This window comes from Mollisia scopiformis (assembly GCF_001500285.1).
Source record: "Mollisia scopiformis unplaced genomic scaffold LY89scaffold_2, whole genome shotgun sequence".
Classification (NCBI taxonomy): Eukaryota; Fungi; Ascomycota; class Leotiomycetes; order Helotiales; family Mollisiaceae; genus Mollisia; species Mollisia scopiformis.
Window position 1 is genome coordinate 586316 of NW_017263582.1, and position 15551 is coordinate 601866.

Consider the following 15551-nt stretch of genomic DNA (forward strand, 5'->3'; position numbering starts at 1 on the left):
CTCATTCTGCTTCCGCCCACACCATCGGACCCCCAAAAATTCGGTGGCCGTAGTCAGCTCGGCGTCGTCCTAAATTGAGCACATCCCTCAAGACTTCCAATCCATCACCCCCCAAGCTGCCAACTTGACTCGTTGAGGACGCACGATACTCACATAATCCCAAAAACGTCCATTTCCTCCTGAACGTCCCGAATTTAAAAATCTCGCCTTGGGAGCCCGAACTCTTTTTTCTGCTCTGGTACGTTCGTTGTTAACCCTCCTGAATCCTCCATTCGCATCGGTTTCGCATCGCATCAAAACTCCCCTCTCTCCTCTTTAAGACTGCCTCAAAGACCGTCAAAACGTCTGACAGCGCCCAAGATCCACTTGTACCTCGCCCATTGCGAATTGTCACCACTCAATCGCAAGCAAGCAAGCAAGTGTCGAGCTGCCATCTCTTTTCCGTTGATCTTTGTTCACCATCCAATTTCGGCCGTCGTTTCTCTCCGAGGCACTCTTGTAAATATTTCACAGACGCAGCTTTACCTTCATGTTAGCAGCAAGACACAAAATGCAAGAGATGCTTATGCTAACATGCCCTGAACAGTAAACATACCTCACATCTCTTGCAATGGCAGCCAAGTCCATTCTCGAAGCCGACGGAAAGGCAATCCTCAACTACCACCTCACCCGCGCCCCAGTCATTAAGCCTTCTCCTCTCCCCAAGCAAGCAACACACAACCCTCCTCCCAAGCTCGCCTCCCTCTACTTCCCGGAAGACCAGGACGTCAACACCATTCTCGATCAAGCCGAAACTTCATACCCATGGCTGTTGATCCCAGGATCCAAGTTCGTTGCCAAGCCAGATCAATTGATCAAGCGACGAGGCAAGAGCGGTCTCCTGGCATTGAACAAGAGCTGGCCCGAAGCTAAGGCGTGGATTGCTGAGCGTGCTGGAAAGGCCCAAAAGGTTGAGCACACCGTCGGTGTTCTGCGACAATTCTTGGTAGAGCCGTTCGTACCTCACCCTGCCGGTACCGAGTACTACATCAACATCAACTCTCAAAGAGAGGTATGTAATGCCATTTCGCAGTCATGTCCCAATTTTGGCCCCCAAACGATGGCGAAAGTGGGCGTAAGGAGAGACAGGTTGAAAAGAAAGTCAAAAGACATCAACGATTGGTCTCACTACGTGCGGCGCCTCAAGCGAGGTCAAAAAGTCGATGTTTGAACACAATGCAGAGAGAGAAAATTGCATGTGGGATCAAAGAAGCTTTTTGTGTTTCCGGTCCAAAGCTGTGGTTCGGCAATAGATGTACCAGCGGGCGAGCGGAAGCTAGACCTCATTTTACATGTGGGCCTTCCAAACTGCAACAGCATCCTACCAAGATGCAACTTGGTACCTGCATTACCATGTGTGCGGGCTCTCCCGCTGTCAGGGCTATCCGTCTCCCATCTCTGCCTAAAAAATTCTCTGCTTTCCCCCACTTTGTTTTAGTCCTAGTCATGGCCCCCATCTAGCCTCTACCACGTGCTAACTCTATTGTTACTTCAGGGCGACTGGATTCTCTTCACGCACGAGGGTGGTGTTGATGTCGGTGATGTCGATGCCAAAGCCGAGAAGCTCTTGATCCCAGTTGATCTTGAGGAATACCCGTCAAACTACAAGATCGCCACAACTCTCCTGAAGAAGGTTCCCAAGGGCGTCCACAACATTCTCGTCGACTTCATCAGCAGACTCTATGCCGTCTACGTCGACTGCCAATTTACATACCTCGAGATCAACCCTCTCGTCGTTGTTCCAAGAGAAGAGGCTGACTCCGATGCGCAATCCGCTGATGTCTACTTCTTGGATTTGGCTGCCAAGCTTGATCAGACTGCCGAGTTCGAGTGTGGTGTTAAGTGGGCTGTTGCACGATCACCTGCTGCTCTTGGAATGGCTGTCGTCAAGGCCACAGATAACAAGGTCAACATCGATGCTGGTCCACCAATGGAGTTCCCAGCTCCTTTCGGTCGTGAGATGAGCAAGGAGGAAGCCTACATCGCCGAGCTCGACGCTAAGACTGGTGCATCACTCAAGTTGACCATCCTCAACTCTAAGGGTCGTGTCTGGACATTGGTCGCTGGTGGTGGTGCTTCAGTTGTCTACGCTGATGCCATTGCCAGCAGTGGTTTCGCCGATGAGCTCGCCAACTATGGTGAATACTCTGGTGCCCCAACTGAGACTCAAACCTTCCACTACGCCCGCACTGTCCTGGATCTGATGCTCCGCGCTCCTCTCTACCCTGAGGGTAAGGTCCTCTTCATCGGTGGTGGTATTGCCAACTTCACCAACGTCGCCTCTACCTTCAAGGGAGTCATCCGAGCTCTCCGAGAAGTCGCCCCTCAACTCATCGAGCACAAGGTCCAAATCTGGGTTCGTCGCGCTGGTCCCAACTACCAAGAAGGTCTTAAGAACATCAAGTCAGTCGGTCAAGAATTGAAGCTCGACATGCACGTTTATGGCCCAGAGATGCACGTCAGTGGTATTGTTCCCTTGGCTCTCGTCCCCGGTAGATTGGAGCAAAGCAAGGTTAAGGAGTTCAGCGGTTAGACTTTGGGAGGGGAAAGGAAAGAATGATATTTGCTTTGCATTGATGACGAGAACCTTTTGAGCATCTGTTTGATCCAAGGCAGATCACGGCGTACAAACTTTGTTTGCTTAGGAAAACCTCTTTTACAATAGATACTCTAATTGTTCATGGTGTACAGTAACATACTCTCTTCATGCACCCGTTTTCCGTGTACCTACTTCATGCAAGCCCCACTATGCATACCAACCCCAGTCTCGCTTCGAGGTCCTTGCCAGCTGGAAATCACCAATCACGTGCTTCTCACTCAAAAACCACCCTAGTCCAAAAATAGCATCTTCCTCACCCAGGTGGCTCACAAACACTTACGGACCTCCGTACGTACAACAACTTCCAGCCCTATACGACAAGACCACGACTGTCAAACACTCTCTCACCTTCCGCGGGCTGTCCGAGCGTTCCAGTACGTACCATATCTCACTCGGACACATATCATGTACCCACCTCAACCCAAGTCAAGCCATGGCATGAAGTCGCCGAACGAACCAAGGCCAAGCAAGATACGTACCTGTACTGTGCCATGGAGGCAAAATTCCACGGAGTAAAGGCAAAAAGGCTCCGGCGGCGCGCGCCTCGCGTCCTAGGGTAAAGGTAAAGGTAAAGGTACAGTAAATCAATCAATCAATCAGCCTTATTATTCACCACACGACGACGACGAGCGGCGGGCCGAGGTGAGATCAGATCCAGATGAGATGAAATGAGATGAGATTGATGGATGGATAGATAGGCAGAGCTATCGGCGACCGACTTGTCTTTCTAGTCTTTTTCGGGGCTTGGGGGATGGGGGAGGCGCCTCTTCAGCCGCTGAGAGAGAGAAGTCGCCGATACCTGTCTGGTCATTTTTTGGAGGATTGATATGGAGATTGATTAGGTGAGATTAAGTTTGGGCGTGGGGGCGGCGGGTCACGTGGATGCTCCTCCTTTTTGGATCTTGGGTTGGGTCGAGGTTAGGCGAGGGATGGTGGAGAAAGGAAGTGATTAGGTTGCAGGTATAGATCGAGGTTTAGTTAGGTTGAGATTTTAATGAGGTGAGTGGTAGTTTAGAAAGTGATTAAGTGCTTGCATAGTTGCATCTCAGAAATTGTTGCTCGGAATGTGTGTGGACATTATCGTGAATGGTTCTAGTTTGGGATCATCATAGATATCGGGAAGTGGGCTATCGTGTTTACTGTCAGGATAATGATTCGGATATTCCAGAGGACGATGTGCTGCATATGTGGTGACATGCAGCGAGACATTTAGATCATAGGATGTGCAATAAAGTAGGACAATAGTCTGGGACAATCAATAACCCAGACCAGCTTCGGAAAGCTAGGAATCATTGCCGAACACTTTGCCAGACTTTAATCGCTGGAATTCTGTGAGCGGGAGGCTATGATGACCTCATTTTCCTTCAATGTGGACATGTAATAATCACTAGGAAGTGAATATTTCACCCTTGATAAGGTCAATACCACGCTTCGTGCATGCTAATTGCTCAAATATAGTTCCTTGAAGCAGAGAGTCGCGCTTGGCGTACAACTCAAATTAAGTAATCTAATGCATCGCTTCATGCTCATCAATAAAACATCCATCCCATTCTCAACCATGAACTGACGCTGCTTGAAGGAGATAACACCCACGAAACTTCTCGTCATTCATGAAACCCGTCTCCGAATTATGTGCAAGAAGAGAAAGTATGCCAACATTGGCTCAAATGAAAGAAGTGTACAAAACGGAAAGAGATACAACGCCTAGCAGCACACTCCAATTACTCTTTACATTCCCAGCCCCGCCCTTCTTACTGGTAGTTGCTGCTGGTGCAGAACTTGTGGTTGTGCTAGAAGACGACGGGCTTGCGCCGCTGGGGTTGTTGCTTTCATCGTCGGCCAGAGGGGTAATTGCAAGACCAGTCATCACCTGGCCATTACTCTGCTGTACTTGCTGGGTGACCTTAGTGGATGTAACCGTAACTAGCTTCCCAACGGGTGCAGGGCTGATGCCGTTGTCGATTAGATCTTGTGCTCCGGAAGGAACTGCTGGGATTGTGAAGTTGTTTGCGAATCCTTGATTAACGATGAGTGAAGAGGCGCAAGTTGGGGCCACAACAGTGGTGTTTGCAGCCTTTTCGCCTTGAAGCATGGTAACGTTCAGGGTGTTAAATTGCTTTTGCAAGGTATCATAGTCAACCAGAAGTTCGGCAGATCCATTGCTGTTTACATTCACAAGACCATAATTGGAGGTCTCCTGAGTAAACTCGTATACGAGACCACCAGAAAGAACTGGAGTCATGAGTGGCCCATAGAGAACGGGGACTTCGGTAAAGACACGAGGTGATGGTTGATTGCAGCCATATTCGGAGAAGAACACTGGGACACTAGTGTTGCTGAAATCTGCGGTGAGGACGTCATAAGTAGATGTCTGGTATGTAGAATCACCGCACCACGAATAACTATTAAGTGCGAAAAGATCCACACGAGAAGGGTCCGTGTCATCGCCAGTGGTAGTGCATTGAAGATAGTTCCAGGTGTCGAGAAGAACATCACGAACGTCTGCAGCGCTATATCCTACGGGGATGCTACGGGTGGAGTGCTTTGCAATATAATGCTTGAGATCTCGAGTGACAGCCTTCACATGTCAGCCAAAGCACAAGCAACGAGTTATAGAGGTAAACTCACTCTCATATACGGAGGAACAGTTCCACCAGTTGGCAGATCATTGACAACCTCATTCCCAGCAAAAAACAAGAGGGTATTTGGGTAGCTCTTGAATGCTTCCACCACAGCAAATGTTCGGTTCAAGTATGAAGAGTCGTAGGAATCCCATGGAGCGCTACGGTCGATACTCTGTCCAGCTAGAGGAGAATTAACGTCAATCAACATGTATATGCCAACCTACAAGATGTTAGTGGGAGTCACATGGGTCTAGAGACGCTACAAACCGCATTGAATATGGAGGCACACATATCATGATTAAGGTCAGGGTCGACATTGTAGACTCGAATCGCATTCACGCCCAGACGCTGCATGAGCGCAGCATCTCTCAAGCATACGCTCCCATCACTCAACGGATCTACTCCACTGGCTGGATCATATCCTGACGATCCTCCAGGTTGATATGCGACACCCAAGATCTGTAATCTATTCCCAGTGACCGAATTAACGAAATCCGAGCCATTGATAACCACAGTCTCTACAGCGAAGGTAGTTGCGACGAAGAGCGAAAGAATCGCGAATTGGATCTGTTACACATCGGATGTTATATAGCCATTACATAGAACAATGTTTGTGAAACGCGTTTCCTCCAACGATGCGGGAAACCGCATAAAAGGGCGTTGTAAGGAAGTCCAGGCGGGGAGCTCCACAACTTACCGACTGAAACATGTTGATCGAGGTCCAACAATCCCAAGGTCCCGAATGTCCCTTGTGCGGTCGATCAACGGCCTCAGTGCCTCAATTCCTCCGGTAACGAATGTAAGTCAATGACAGTGAGAGTAACGACAGCGAGGAAGAAGATGCGAAAAGATCGAGTCCGAGATTGTTTGCCAGTGAGGAATGGACTCGAGTGTCCCAATGTTTCTAGTTAATGCGAGTCACGATAAGCCTTTCCTATTCGAGGATCGTCAGCAGCCTGGCAGATCCACTAGTGTACCTTAATATCTAGTTGTTGGCTTTGGCGAAAACTCAATCTCAATAATGGAACGTCCGCCAAGAGAAAATCCCTCATATGTGAATGCTGTCTTTGGCATCAAGAATCAAGAGAGTGAATGTTGAAGTTGGAAATGAAGGTTGGATTATGAGATGAGGTGAAGTTGGCTAATATCCTGAAGAGGCGAGGAAAAGATGACGTTCGTATTCGAGGTTCGACCTTGCATGTGCAGGAACAAAGACCTCTGCTGCTACACGCTAAGAAGGTATGAGGGGGCTGGGCGCACTTCTTGTACAAAGCTATCACGAGACGTTTGTTTGTTGCCCACTTGCCTGGGCTTGCTTATTGGAGACCGGATGATGAATGTTGGTTGTGAGCTATTTCTCGTATTCCTTTACACAATAAGTAGGCCCATACTATTATGAACGAATTTTGCACTGGGTAAGGTCGACAAAGACTGTTGCTGTTCAAGTGACTCGGAAATAACAACTTGTTTGCTTTGATATTCGGCAAAGTTTAAGGCTTGCTTTATTATTTAGAAGAGGTTTATTACTCACTGTAGTTTCAATGCATCGCCTTCCTTTGGTTGCCGAGAATGTCATCTTAAGTATGGGACGTTCGAATCACTACTTCTTGCTTTCTTTTAAGTGCCACAGAAAGATGTTAGAAAATGGCCCTACAAATGGTATTTATATAGTGTCAGCCCGTTGCAGTTTCTTATATTGTTTGTCAGGATCTGGGTCTCCAATTTCGTATGCAACTATAAATAGGTGTTACCGTGTTGGATATATTGTTGGCTGTAATGATTCAAATCTCTTTTTCCCAAAGAACATTCAGATCCTCAAACGTTCAAAAATCTATCTGACATCCATCCTGTTGAGTTTCCCACAGCTCAGACGCACAACAAGACTTTTTTATATTATAGCATCTACATCGAGAAGAGCTTTATCTCAGCCAAGCGGCTGCATGTCATCTCTTGAGGACCACTTCCTTCCCCTCTCCCTCCATTCCCCACTCCTCACTCTCCTTCTGCCACGCCTCCCTAACCGCACTCTCCAACTTCCGTTCCTCCTCACCCTCCGCACATGTCGGACATAGTCCTTTCCTCGTGATGTACCTAGTATCGCTCTTACATTCCAATTTGTGACGTGCTGGGTAGCAGTAAAAGATAACGTAGCCCGTTTCGGTGATGTGTTTGCATTCTGCGTATTTGGGATACCAGTAGATGCACATAATTGTTTTTATCGAGGTTTGTGCCCTGGAGAAGTTGTGGTTGGGAAGCGGACTGTTGTTGGAACATGATGATCGTGCTTGGGCATTTATATAGCCTACACGGAGTGGTTGAGTTTGTCTATGATGTAAATGTTGTGGTCTTTTTTAGGACATTCAAAGACAGTGTTTGTGTAACTTCGATGAGAGCAATTCACTTCGAGGAATGTCTGTGATTACTAGGTTGTTCGAGGTATATACTTGATCATTTATATACTATCTGTACTCAGCTCAGCTCTCACTGCTGTTGCTCCCCTGATGCTGTTGTTCATTGCAAAAATGCTTCAGACCATAACGCCGTTTTCATGCTTATGCTCGGATGCCTCTATCTACATCATGTTTGTATCCTATATGTACAAAGTACTGTGGTCTCTTCAGCCCACGGCTAAGTCGATCCTCTTGGAGAATGGATCCAATGGAAGAAGGCCGGCAGGTGGCAACGATGTCTTCCGTTCTTCCAGTCCTACCGTAGGCACAGAAGTTTGCTCATCTTCCAAAGACAGAACTTGAGTAGCGGCTTGTTTCTTATCGCTCTCATGCTGCGTACGCGAAGATTGTTTTGCCTCTTGTAATCGTTCTTGCCTTCTGCGTCCGTCGTGGTCAATCCTGGTTTCTCCTGGCAGTCTCTTCTTCGAGGGCCATTGCGTTGATTTCGAATCTGGGTTTGCTAGCTCTTCAGGTTCCTTTTGCACGGTCGATCTTAATGCCATCACGTGCTGCCCAGCCTCTGGGTCAAGATATCTATCCAGTAAATGTCGTATGTGCTCGATTCGTTGCATTGTAAGTGCCTTACGACGGCTAGGGCTGTCCGTCGTGTGTAGCTCTCGCATGAGTCTTCGATGCCATTCAGTTTCTGTGCTGTTGAATAGCTTTGTCTCCAAATAAGAGATTGGGTCCTGGACAAGATTTTGGGATTTGCTAACTTGAAACATAGGATATTCTGCGGAGAGAGGTGGTCGAGCGGAGCTTGTTGTCAAAGCACGTACATACTTCTCAGCTGCGCTTAGATCCATTGGTATTGTTTTAACTAGGAGAGACTGCAGTTCGATTTTCCTAGTCACGACATGCATCTCAAGTATCTCAGCCTCAAGGGGGAGCATGGACTTTGGAGCCTCATCGACCATTTTCTCCAACACTTGCAGTCTGAATCGCCAACCTTGTCGTTCGGCTTGCTTTGTCCTGTTGCGACGGGCCTTCTCAATACGAGTGTACTTCCGACTTATTTGCGCAGCCCATTCAAGCCGCTGAGGTGCTGTGTCTTGAGTTGCACAGTACGGTTGGATTTCTGTGTATGAAAAGTCCAACCCACTCATACCAAGGCAAGCGTCTAGTTGCAAGAGGAAGTTAGCAGAACGCTCTATGGCATCTGCAATAGTGCCAAGCTGCATCCGCCATAGCAGATTCGATATTGCCGTGGAGGACACGCGGGGTGGTAGCGTTCGAGACGATGGCTTGGTTGGGTTGATGCTACAGAGGAGAAGTAGTTGGTTGATCTGATAACGAAGGTCCTTGGAGTAAACGGTTATTGCGACTATTGATCCGTCTTCCCATTGTGCCAGGATGGCTCTGAGCAAGGACAAACCAGCATAAGCATCTAATTTGTCGACAATACGCTTTATAACAGCACAAAGGGTCTCGGCAGAAATCGCGTGCCCTTCACGAAGCGCAGCACGAGCGTAGCGGACTGCTCCTCTGATACTCTGGAACTCGAGGGAACCTAGGATGAGCGAATTGAAGACAGGACGGGATCGCGGTGCTTTCTGCCTCAAGAATCCATTTCGATGGATGACGTTGTTGTTAAGTGCCCACGTTTTCACCGGAAACTCGGATAAAAAGAATAGCTGTCTCATGTGAATCCGCATATCTCCTTTCGTGCCTCTCATTCGTTGAATGACATCATGAAATCCTTCGAAGTCAGACTTGGCTCTATAATGGTCCAATATAAGTCGTATAGTTCTCTTGTTCGGCTTGAACCTGCTCTCGTGGAAGAAAGAGTCTACAACAATTTGGGCCAGATCCAATCTCTTCAAATTCAAAAACTCGTTCAAAAGAATGTTGTACGTCGTAATGCTGGGTGGGGCTGTAGAGATGAGCAGGTTGTAGCATATCTTCGCAACAGTGACATTAATATCCGTCTGACGTCTAGATGCTGAAAAACACAAGGCCCAGATAGAATGATGAAGCATTTTGCGTTGATCATTGACAGCATCGATATCGTCATAATTGAAGGTAGGAACACGAGATACGCCAATGTCGAGAGCGACGAATCGTTGAGCCATTTCGGACAGCTGCTGCTGAATCTTCAAAGCTCTATACCCTTCTGGTTGAATAGAGCTTGAGAATACTTTTGATTCCTGTAGTATCTTGTTGACTAGATTCATAACCATTTCCTCATACTTTTCGATATGTAGCGGTGTCCTGGGCTCCCGATTCCATAGGTCCGCGTCGAACATATCATCAATGAATTGCCCTTCACGATCGAGCCCAGATTGGTGGATAGAGTCAACATCTCTGGCGACGATACGTTCAGCTGTGGAGTTTCTAAGTTTCCAGTCCAGAGACTGCAGTTTCTCGCCCACTGGCGGCACCTTGGTTCGCGGAGGAAGACCCCATGCATCGAGACTGTGGTCTTGTAAGGGGCTGTATCTCGTTGTTGAAGAGAGGTCTTTAACTGGTTTGTATGACGAGAAGGGAACTTCAGCCACTTCGATTGTGGATCCATGGGATTTCTGGACTTCCCAATCGTCTATCTCCGGTTTTGAATCTCCATCTAGGCCTTTACCGGCGTTCTTCCCACGCTTCGAAGGTGTTTTGACTTCCTCGATCAACCTGTCCCATTCTTTCCTTCTTTCTTCCTTCACTTTCGCGTCTGCGAAGGCTGCAGTGGCGAGAATAGTCGAGTAACATGCCGTGAATACATCACTGATCTTCAGACGACGTTTGCTGGCTGCGGTGGTGGTTCTTCGAGCTAGAGTCGTTGCCGTGTGTAGACATGAGCTACATCGACATGACGACCTGGCCTGCGCAGCGCGAGACCAGAGAAGTTGCATTATCGTAGCATACCGAAGGTCGTTAGATTGTTCCCAGCATCTCGGGGATAACTCAATCGACTGTGGTGGAGGCTTGATTGCAGTTCTTTGGTGAAATGAGCAAGTCAAATTATCAGACGATGTCGAATGTTCGGAGCTCGGCCAAGCATCAAGATTTCTTGCTGCTTTTGTAGCCGACTATCTGCCCCTCGAACAACCCCACCACCTCATGCTTTTGAAAGGTTTAGCAAGAACAACAAATCAAACAACATATCTCAGATGCTGTCTCTCACTCTAACGGCAGACTTGTCGGGGTATATTGCATATATCAGCTATTCGAAACTCTGCTGATGGCTTTACAGTGTGACTGAGTTGAGGCCAGACGATACTGCGGACAACCCATTCTGGTATACCTTCAAGGTGCAATGCACTTCCTGCCGTGAAAACCACTCAAACAACGTCTCCGTGAGCCGTTTTGTAAGTATATTTAGCAATTCTGACTGACACGGCGCTGATATCACATGAAGGAGCAAAATGAGATGAGCGGTAGTCGAGGAGAGGCAAACTTCGTTTGGAAGTGCCAGTTTTGCAAGGTAACAGTTCCTTTACATTTGAGCTCATGTATAGTTGAAAGAGAGTTGGCTGAATAGATTGTAGAGAGAGTCATCTGCGACGATCAAAGCAGCTCCTATTGCATATCAACAAGCGTCTCCTCCGACTCGGCAGAAGATTCTTGAAATTGATTGTCGAGGACTAGAATTCACCGAGTTCCATCCAGAAGTACATAGCATTGCCATAAATCCTTGAGAAACTAGTCTAATTTACTGTAGGGAGAATGGCTTGCAACTGGGCTAGAATCTGGTACCAAGTTCACAGCTATTGACCTTAGCGAAGGAGACTGGTTTGACTACGATGAGAAAGCAGGAGATGAAGTCAGTATCAAGGACATGAAGTGGGAGATCAGAAGAAACTGAGCAATTATAAACGAATTGCGTTCAGCGAAATTCCATTCAGATAGCTACGTATTACGCTTAACTAATGATGCAATGACAACATCTGATCCTGACTTGTTCACTCAAGAACAATAGACAGCGCTAAAAGGAAGATTTAAATGAAGTGAAGTAAAATAAAAATAATCAATGAATATCGAGAGTGTTGTCAGCCTTCCCTCAAGCTCCAGCCTCGCATTCCACTAGCTCCAAAACGCCCCAAAAGCAGCACCACCAAACAAATCCATCACAGAAGCTTCGCAGCCTCAATATTTCAAAAGCCCAGCAATCTCCCGTAACTCTCCACCAAAAGTCCTTTCTCCATAGACAAGATGGCCAGCGTAAGAGCTCCCCATTTAGAATGTTTCTACGTGTTCTATGCTAATCGAAATCCTACAGTTCATGCCCATCAACCCGCGGCCGATGCTGCAAAACCTGTACGTTGTCGCAAACTTCCTATCAGTCACATCGACTCTTCTCAAAGCAGTTTGAGGGCATATACTGATATCTCATGTGCACAGGGTCAACGAGGAAGTTGTCATCCGACTGAAATGGGGCCAAACCGAGTACAAGGGCCGTCTCGTGAGCATCGACAGCTACATGAACATCCAGCTTTCTGGCGCAGAGGAATGGATTGACCAAGAGATGACGAGTGTTCTGGGACAAGTTCTGATACGGTGTGTTCTCTCTCTGCGGATGTTCATATGTGGAGGAGATAGGCTGATTTTGAGAATAGGTGCAATAATGTATTATGGATCCAAGGCGCAAATCAAAACAACGGGAATGGAGATACGAAGATGGATGGTTGAGGTTAAGAAAGGAGTCATAGGGACAAGACATTCGTGGGAGGCTGGCTGTGTTATCTGCAAGATTGGCAATACGCTGGGAGACAAATACGCATCGTTGGTCTCCAACCAAAAAGTTCACTGGTACATCGAGGGCAAGGCGTTCACGTTTTCGAATTGTCAAGGCATCACGGCGGAATGGATTTTGATACCAAGAGACAGTATCTAGCTTCCCTGTTTATGGCAAGCAGTGAAAATGCAAAGATGAAGACCAACGCTTGGGAATCCGTCTTAAGTGAAGATATCTACATCAGACAGCCAACTTTGCGGCTAGTACCCATTTCACTCCATCCGAGTCTCATCCGCTTGTCGGGACCAACCATTACGTAGGCTTCGACCAACCATTCATACCAGACCTTTCTGTCATCTGTTTGTCTCCAAATACTGACTTCTAGTTCGGAATCATCAGGAAAGTAAAGAGGGTTCTGCATTTTGAAATTAACGTTGAACAGCTCTGCCATTAATCGGTTGCAGTGACATACCTTCAGAGGAAAGAATATCGGGAACCAAGATATCATATCCTTGCTCTTTGCAGCCATGTTGTCTGGTCTCGTGCTCAGTTCGACTTTGCCTGCTTCTCCTCCATCATAGAGCACAGTTTCGAAGTAGCCAGCCAGGCCGTTAACTACACCTCGGTCTTTGCACACGAATCTCAGTCTAGCCGAGCGAGTGTTATGCTCATTTGCACCGTCTCCTCCAGACATGCTACCACCTCCTCCACCGCTGACACCCCCGCTTCTTCTAGCTTCGGCAATTGCAAGAGTAGAGGCGGGAAGAGGGTGAACAAATTCCCATGCCTGTTGAATTCGAGGATGCTCGGGCACAGAGTTTGCTAGGTAGTCGATAGCATGAAGCATAACTACATAAGGTGTCTCTGTAGCAGTTGGATCTGTCAAAGAACGGCGTGAGATATCCGCATGGAGCTGTGGAGCCATTATAGGAGTCAAATGTGCTGTGTAAGAGCTCGGAATAGAAATGCCAAATTGCGGGGCCAAGACATGCTGCACACCATCCAGACATTCGGGTGAAAGCTCGTTATCAGCGAATGAACCAAGCAACTCAGACACAATGATGTCAACTTTGCCGTATTGTGATACTGGCTCGGTACCGCTTGTAGTGATTGCTTGTCCGATGTGAGAGACTGCACTCCGAAGCGGTCCTTTCCAAGCCCGCATATCGCTTTTGACAACATTTACCACTCGACCCCAATCCTCTTCATTGTGTCGTTGAAGTAATACGTAGGCATTGGGGTTCTTTTCCACTGCCCAAATCTCAACTGCCACTCCAGTCGTCTCACTGGCTTGGAGAGCTCGAGTGACAAGGGGTCCTCTTCCCGATCCACACACAGCGATGACTACTGCACCACTTGAACTTGATGTAGGTTTGCCGTGCTGAGCCCAGTCCGACAAAGCTTGTGCGATCGCTCTCTCATACCAGTCATACTTTACAGGATCCTTTTCAAACACTTCATATGTAACGGACTCGAGATTATCGGTGAGAGGTTGCAACGGAGATTGCAAATAATCTTGATAGCCCGAACCAAATTTCTCAATTGAAGTCCTGGCTGGTTGATTTCTTTGAAGGTACCGAAGATATATCAAATGAGCTGCAGCATCTTTGTATAGCTTGTGCTTTGATTTATGAGTATCCTTCAACTTAATCTCAGCTGCCTCTGCAGGCGTTGGGGAAACAGATCTTGATGCATCGATAACAACGCTTGGGGATGGGAAACCATCGGCTGTAGGATTCAGCGCCATTGGATCGTCGAGCCCAGGGATAGGTCCAACATCTCGGAGCAGAAGCCATGGAGGCTGCTTTAGTCGCATATAGCGAGTTATGAGGGCTTGATGGCTCTTGCCCAACACAGGATGACCCCCCGAATTCTTGAGGAATGTTGAAGGCGTGAATGACAGGAGTCGTAAGGGCTCAGCAAACCATCTGGCCTGCAGGGATTCAATAGGCAATCGACGAGGTAGGGCAAGTGCTGCAATATTTTCGTTAGCCTGAAGTTCATGACTTGACAGTTGTGGATGAGCGGGAACAGTACCTTCAGAGGTAAATAATTTGCTCCGAAGGGTCTCAGCTCGGTAAGTAGCGGTATATCACAGGCATAGAGAAAATCGCAACATAAGTGGTTGTATTTTTTGCTTACCTACTGAAAGTCTCGAGTTGTATTTACATACAGTCCTGATCAAATTCCACGCATCCCAAGTTTCAAAAAGATCAATGTCCTTCTCCTTGTTCGTTGACTCGTAGTTTTTGGCAAATGGTTTGAGATCTCCCGTCAGGTCTTTAGCTTCTTCATTGCCATACATCGGAATATGAATAGCCATTTGAAGATAGGGGGCGATAGTCAAAGCTTCTTGAATGGCGCGAGCATACTGTATAAGGCCGTCATTGGACGTTGATCCACTGGTATATGATCTTGGCCCTGGTATAATAATGTTCCCAACTCCACAGAACGATGCGTAGGCTATCTCAATATTGAGTACCTGGCGAGAGATGTTGGCTATTAAAGGATCGACAGAGCATAGATCGATCCATGGACTAGAGTGTGCAATGATTTGACCAACAGTGTCTCCAGGTGTCAAAGGTGTGTCCACTGGATCGAGCGGAGGGATGATCGGAGCAGGTGGTATATTTTTAATCGAATCGTCCGAGTCTTCAACGAGTGCCACTGCAGAGAGGTAGCTGGAGATCAAAGTGAGAACTCGAGTATGGAAGTGAGGGCTCGTAATGGGACTCGTGAGCATATCATACTATTCCAGATTAGCCAACAAGCTCCTAAGGTCCAGAAAATACTTACACCAACATCTTGCGCCTGTCGCAGAACTTTGTCTGTAACAGGCAGAGGTCGTTTCGACTCATGATGACCGATAAAGAAAGTAGGCATATAATCATCGACAGGAGACTCAGGATCGGCTTCTGCCCCTACAGGCTGCTGCAACGACGACATGGTATCAAATTAAAGGCACGAAAAGCAGAATGGCGCAAGCAGATATGCGAAAAGAGCGAAAAAGCTCTTGACTCAATCCAGCAGCGGTGAGTGAGTTCCCATTGTGAAGTGACCTGGGTTGTTCCTGGATTGCTTCTGAGACGCGGGGAATTCTTTGCATCGCGGCAGAATAGAGCGGTCAATAACTAGCGTGAAAATGAAATTTTGCTAGGAAGAGACGTGGCTTT

The 15551-nt window shown here is 47.5% G+C and overlaps 5 protein-coding genes across 5 annotated transcripts; 2 read left to right on the forward strand and 3 right to left on the reverse strand.

Moving 5' to 3' along the window:
* Window positions 1–120: 120 nt before the first annotated feature.
* Window positions 121–2850, forward strand: LY89DRAFT_679941 (glutathione synthetase ATP-binding domain-like protein). The gene is made up of 3 exons (XM_018213973.1): window positions 121–531; window positions 587–1051; window positions 1535–2850. Exons 2-3 carry the CDS (start codon window positions 611–613, stop codon window positions 2570–2572), a joined length of 1479 nt encoding a protein of 492 aa, XP_018077490.1. The 5' UTR covers window positions 121–531; window positions 587–610; the 3' UTR covers window positions 2573–2850.
* Window positions 2851–4044: 1194 nt separating this feature from the next.
* Window positions 4045–6421, reverse strand: LY89DRAFT_635327 (glycoside hydrolase family 72 protein). Its single transcript, XM_018211439.1, has 4 exons — window positions 5960–6421; window positions 5530–5829; window positions 5267–5482; window positions 4045–5216 (listed from the first exon to the last, which is right to left on the reverse strand). Exons 1-4 carry the CDS (start codon window positions 5969–5971, stop codon window positions 4302–4304), a joined length of 1443 nt encoding a protein of 480 aa, XP_018077491.1. The 5' UTR covers window positions 5972–6421; the 3' UTR covers window positions 4045–4301.
* Window positions 6422–7684: 1263 nt separating this feature from the next.
* LY89DRAFT_713660 (uncharacterized protein) lies at window positions 7685–10674 on the reverse strand. The gene has a single exon (XM_018218068.1). The coding sequence runs from the start codon at window positions 10553–10555 to the stop codon at window positions 7880–7882; it is 2676 nt and encodes an 891-aa protein (XP_018077492.1). The 5' UTR covers window positions 10556–10674; the 3' UTR covers window positions 7685–7879.
* An 85-nt stretch (window positions 10675–10759) lies between these two features.
* On the forward strand, window positions 10760–12692 carry LY89DRAFT_635329 (LSM-domain-containing protein). The gene is made up of 8 exons (XM_018211440.1): window positions 10760–10848; window positions 10897–11011; window positions 11062–11127; window positions 11192–11314; window positions 11365–11466; window positions 11923–11960; window positions 12045–12200; window positions 12260–12692. The coding sequence occupies exons 1-8, from the start codon at window positions 10814–10816 to the stop codon at window positions 12330–12332; spliced, it is 708 nt and encodes a 235-aa protein (XP_018077493.1). The 5' UTR covers window positions 10760–10813; the 3' UTR covers window positions 12333–12692.
* LY89DRAFT_679945 (Skb1 methyltransferase) lies at window positions 12614–15450 on the reverse strand (the record flags this gene model as incomplete). Its single annotated transcript, XM_018213974.1, has 4 exons — window positions 15175–15450; window positions 14521–15127; window positions 12851–14352; window positions 12614–12793 (listed from the first exon to the last, which is right to left on the reverse strand). Exons 1-4 carry the CDS (start codon window positions 15322–15324, stop codon window positions 12614–12616), a joined length of 2439 nt encoding a protein of 812 aa, XP_018077494.1. The 5' UTR covers window positions 15325–15450.
* Window positions 15451–15551: the final 101 nt, after the last annotated feature.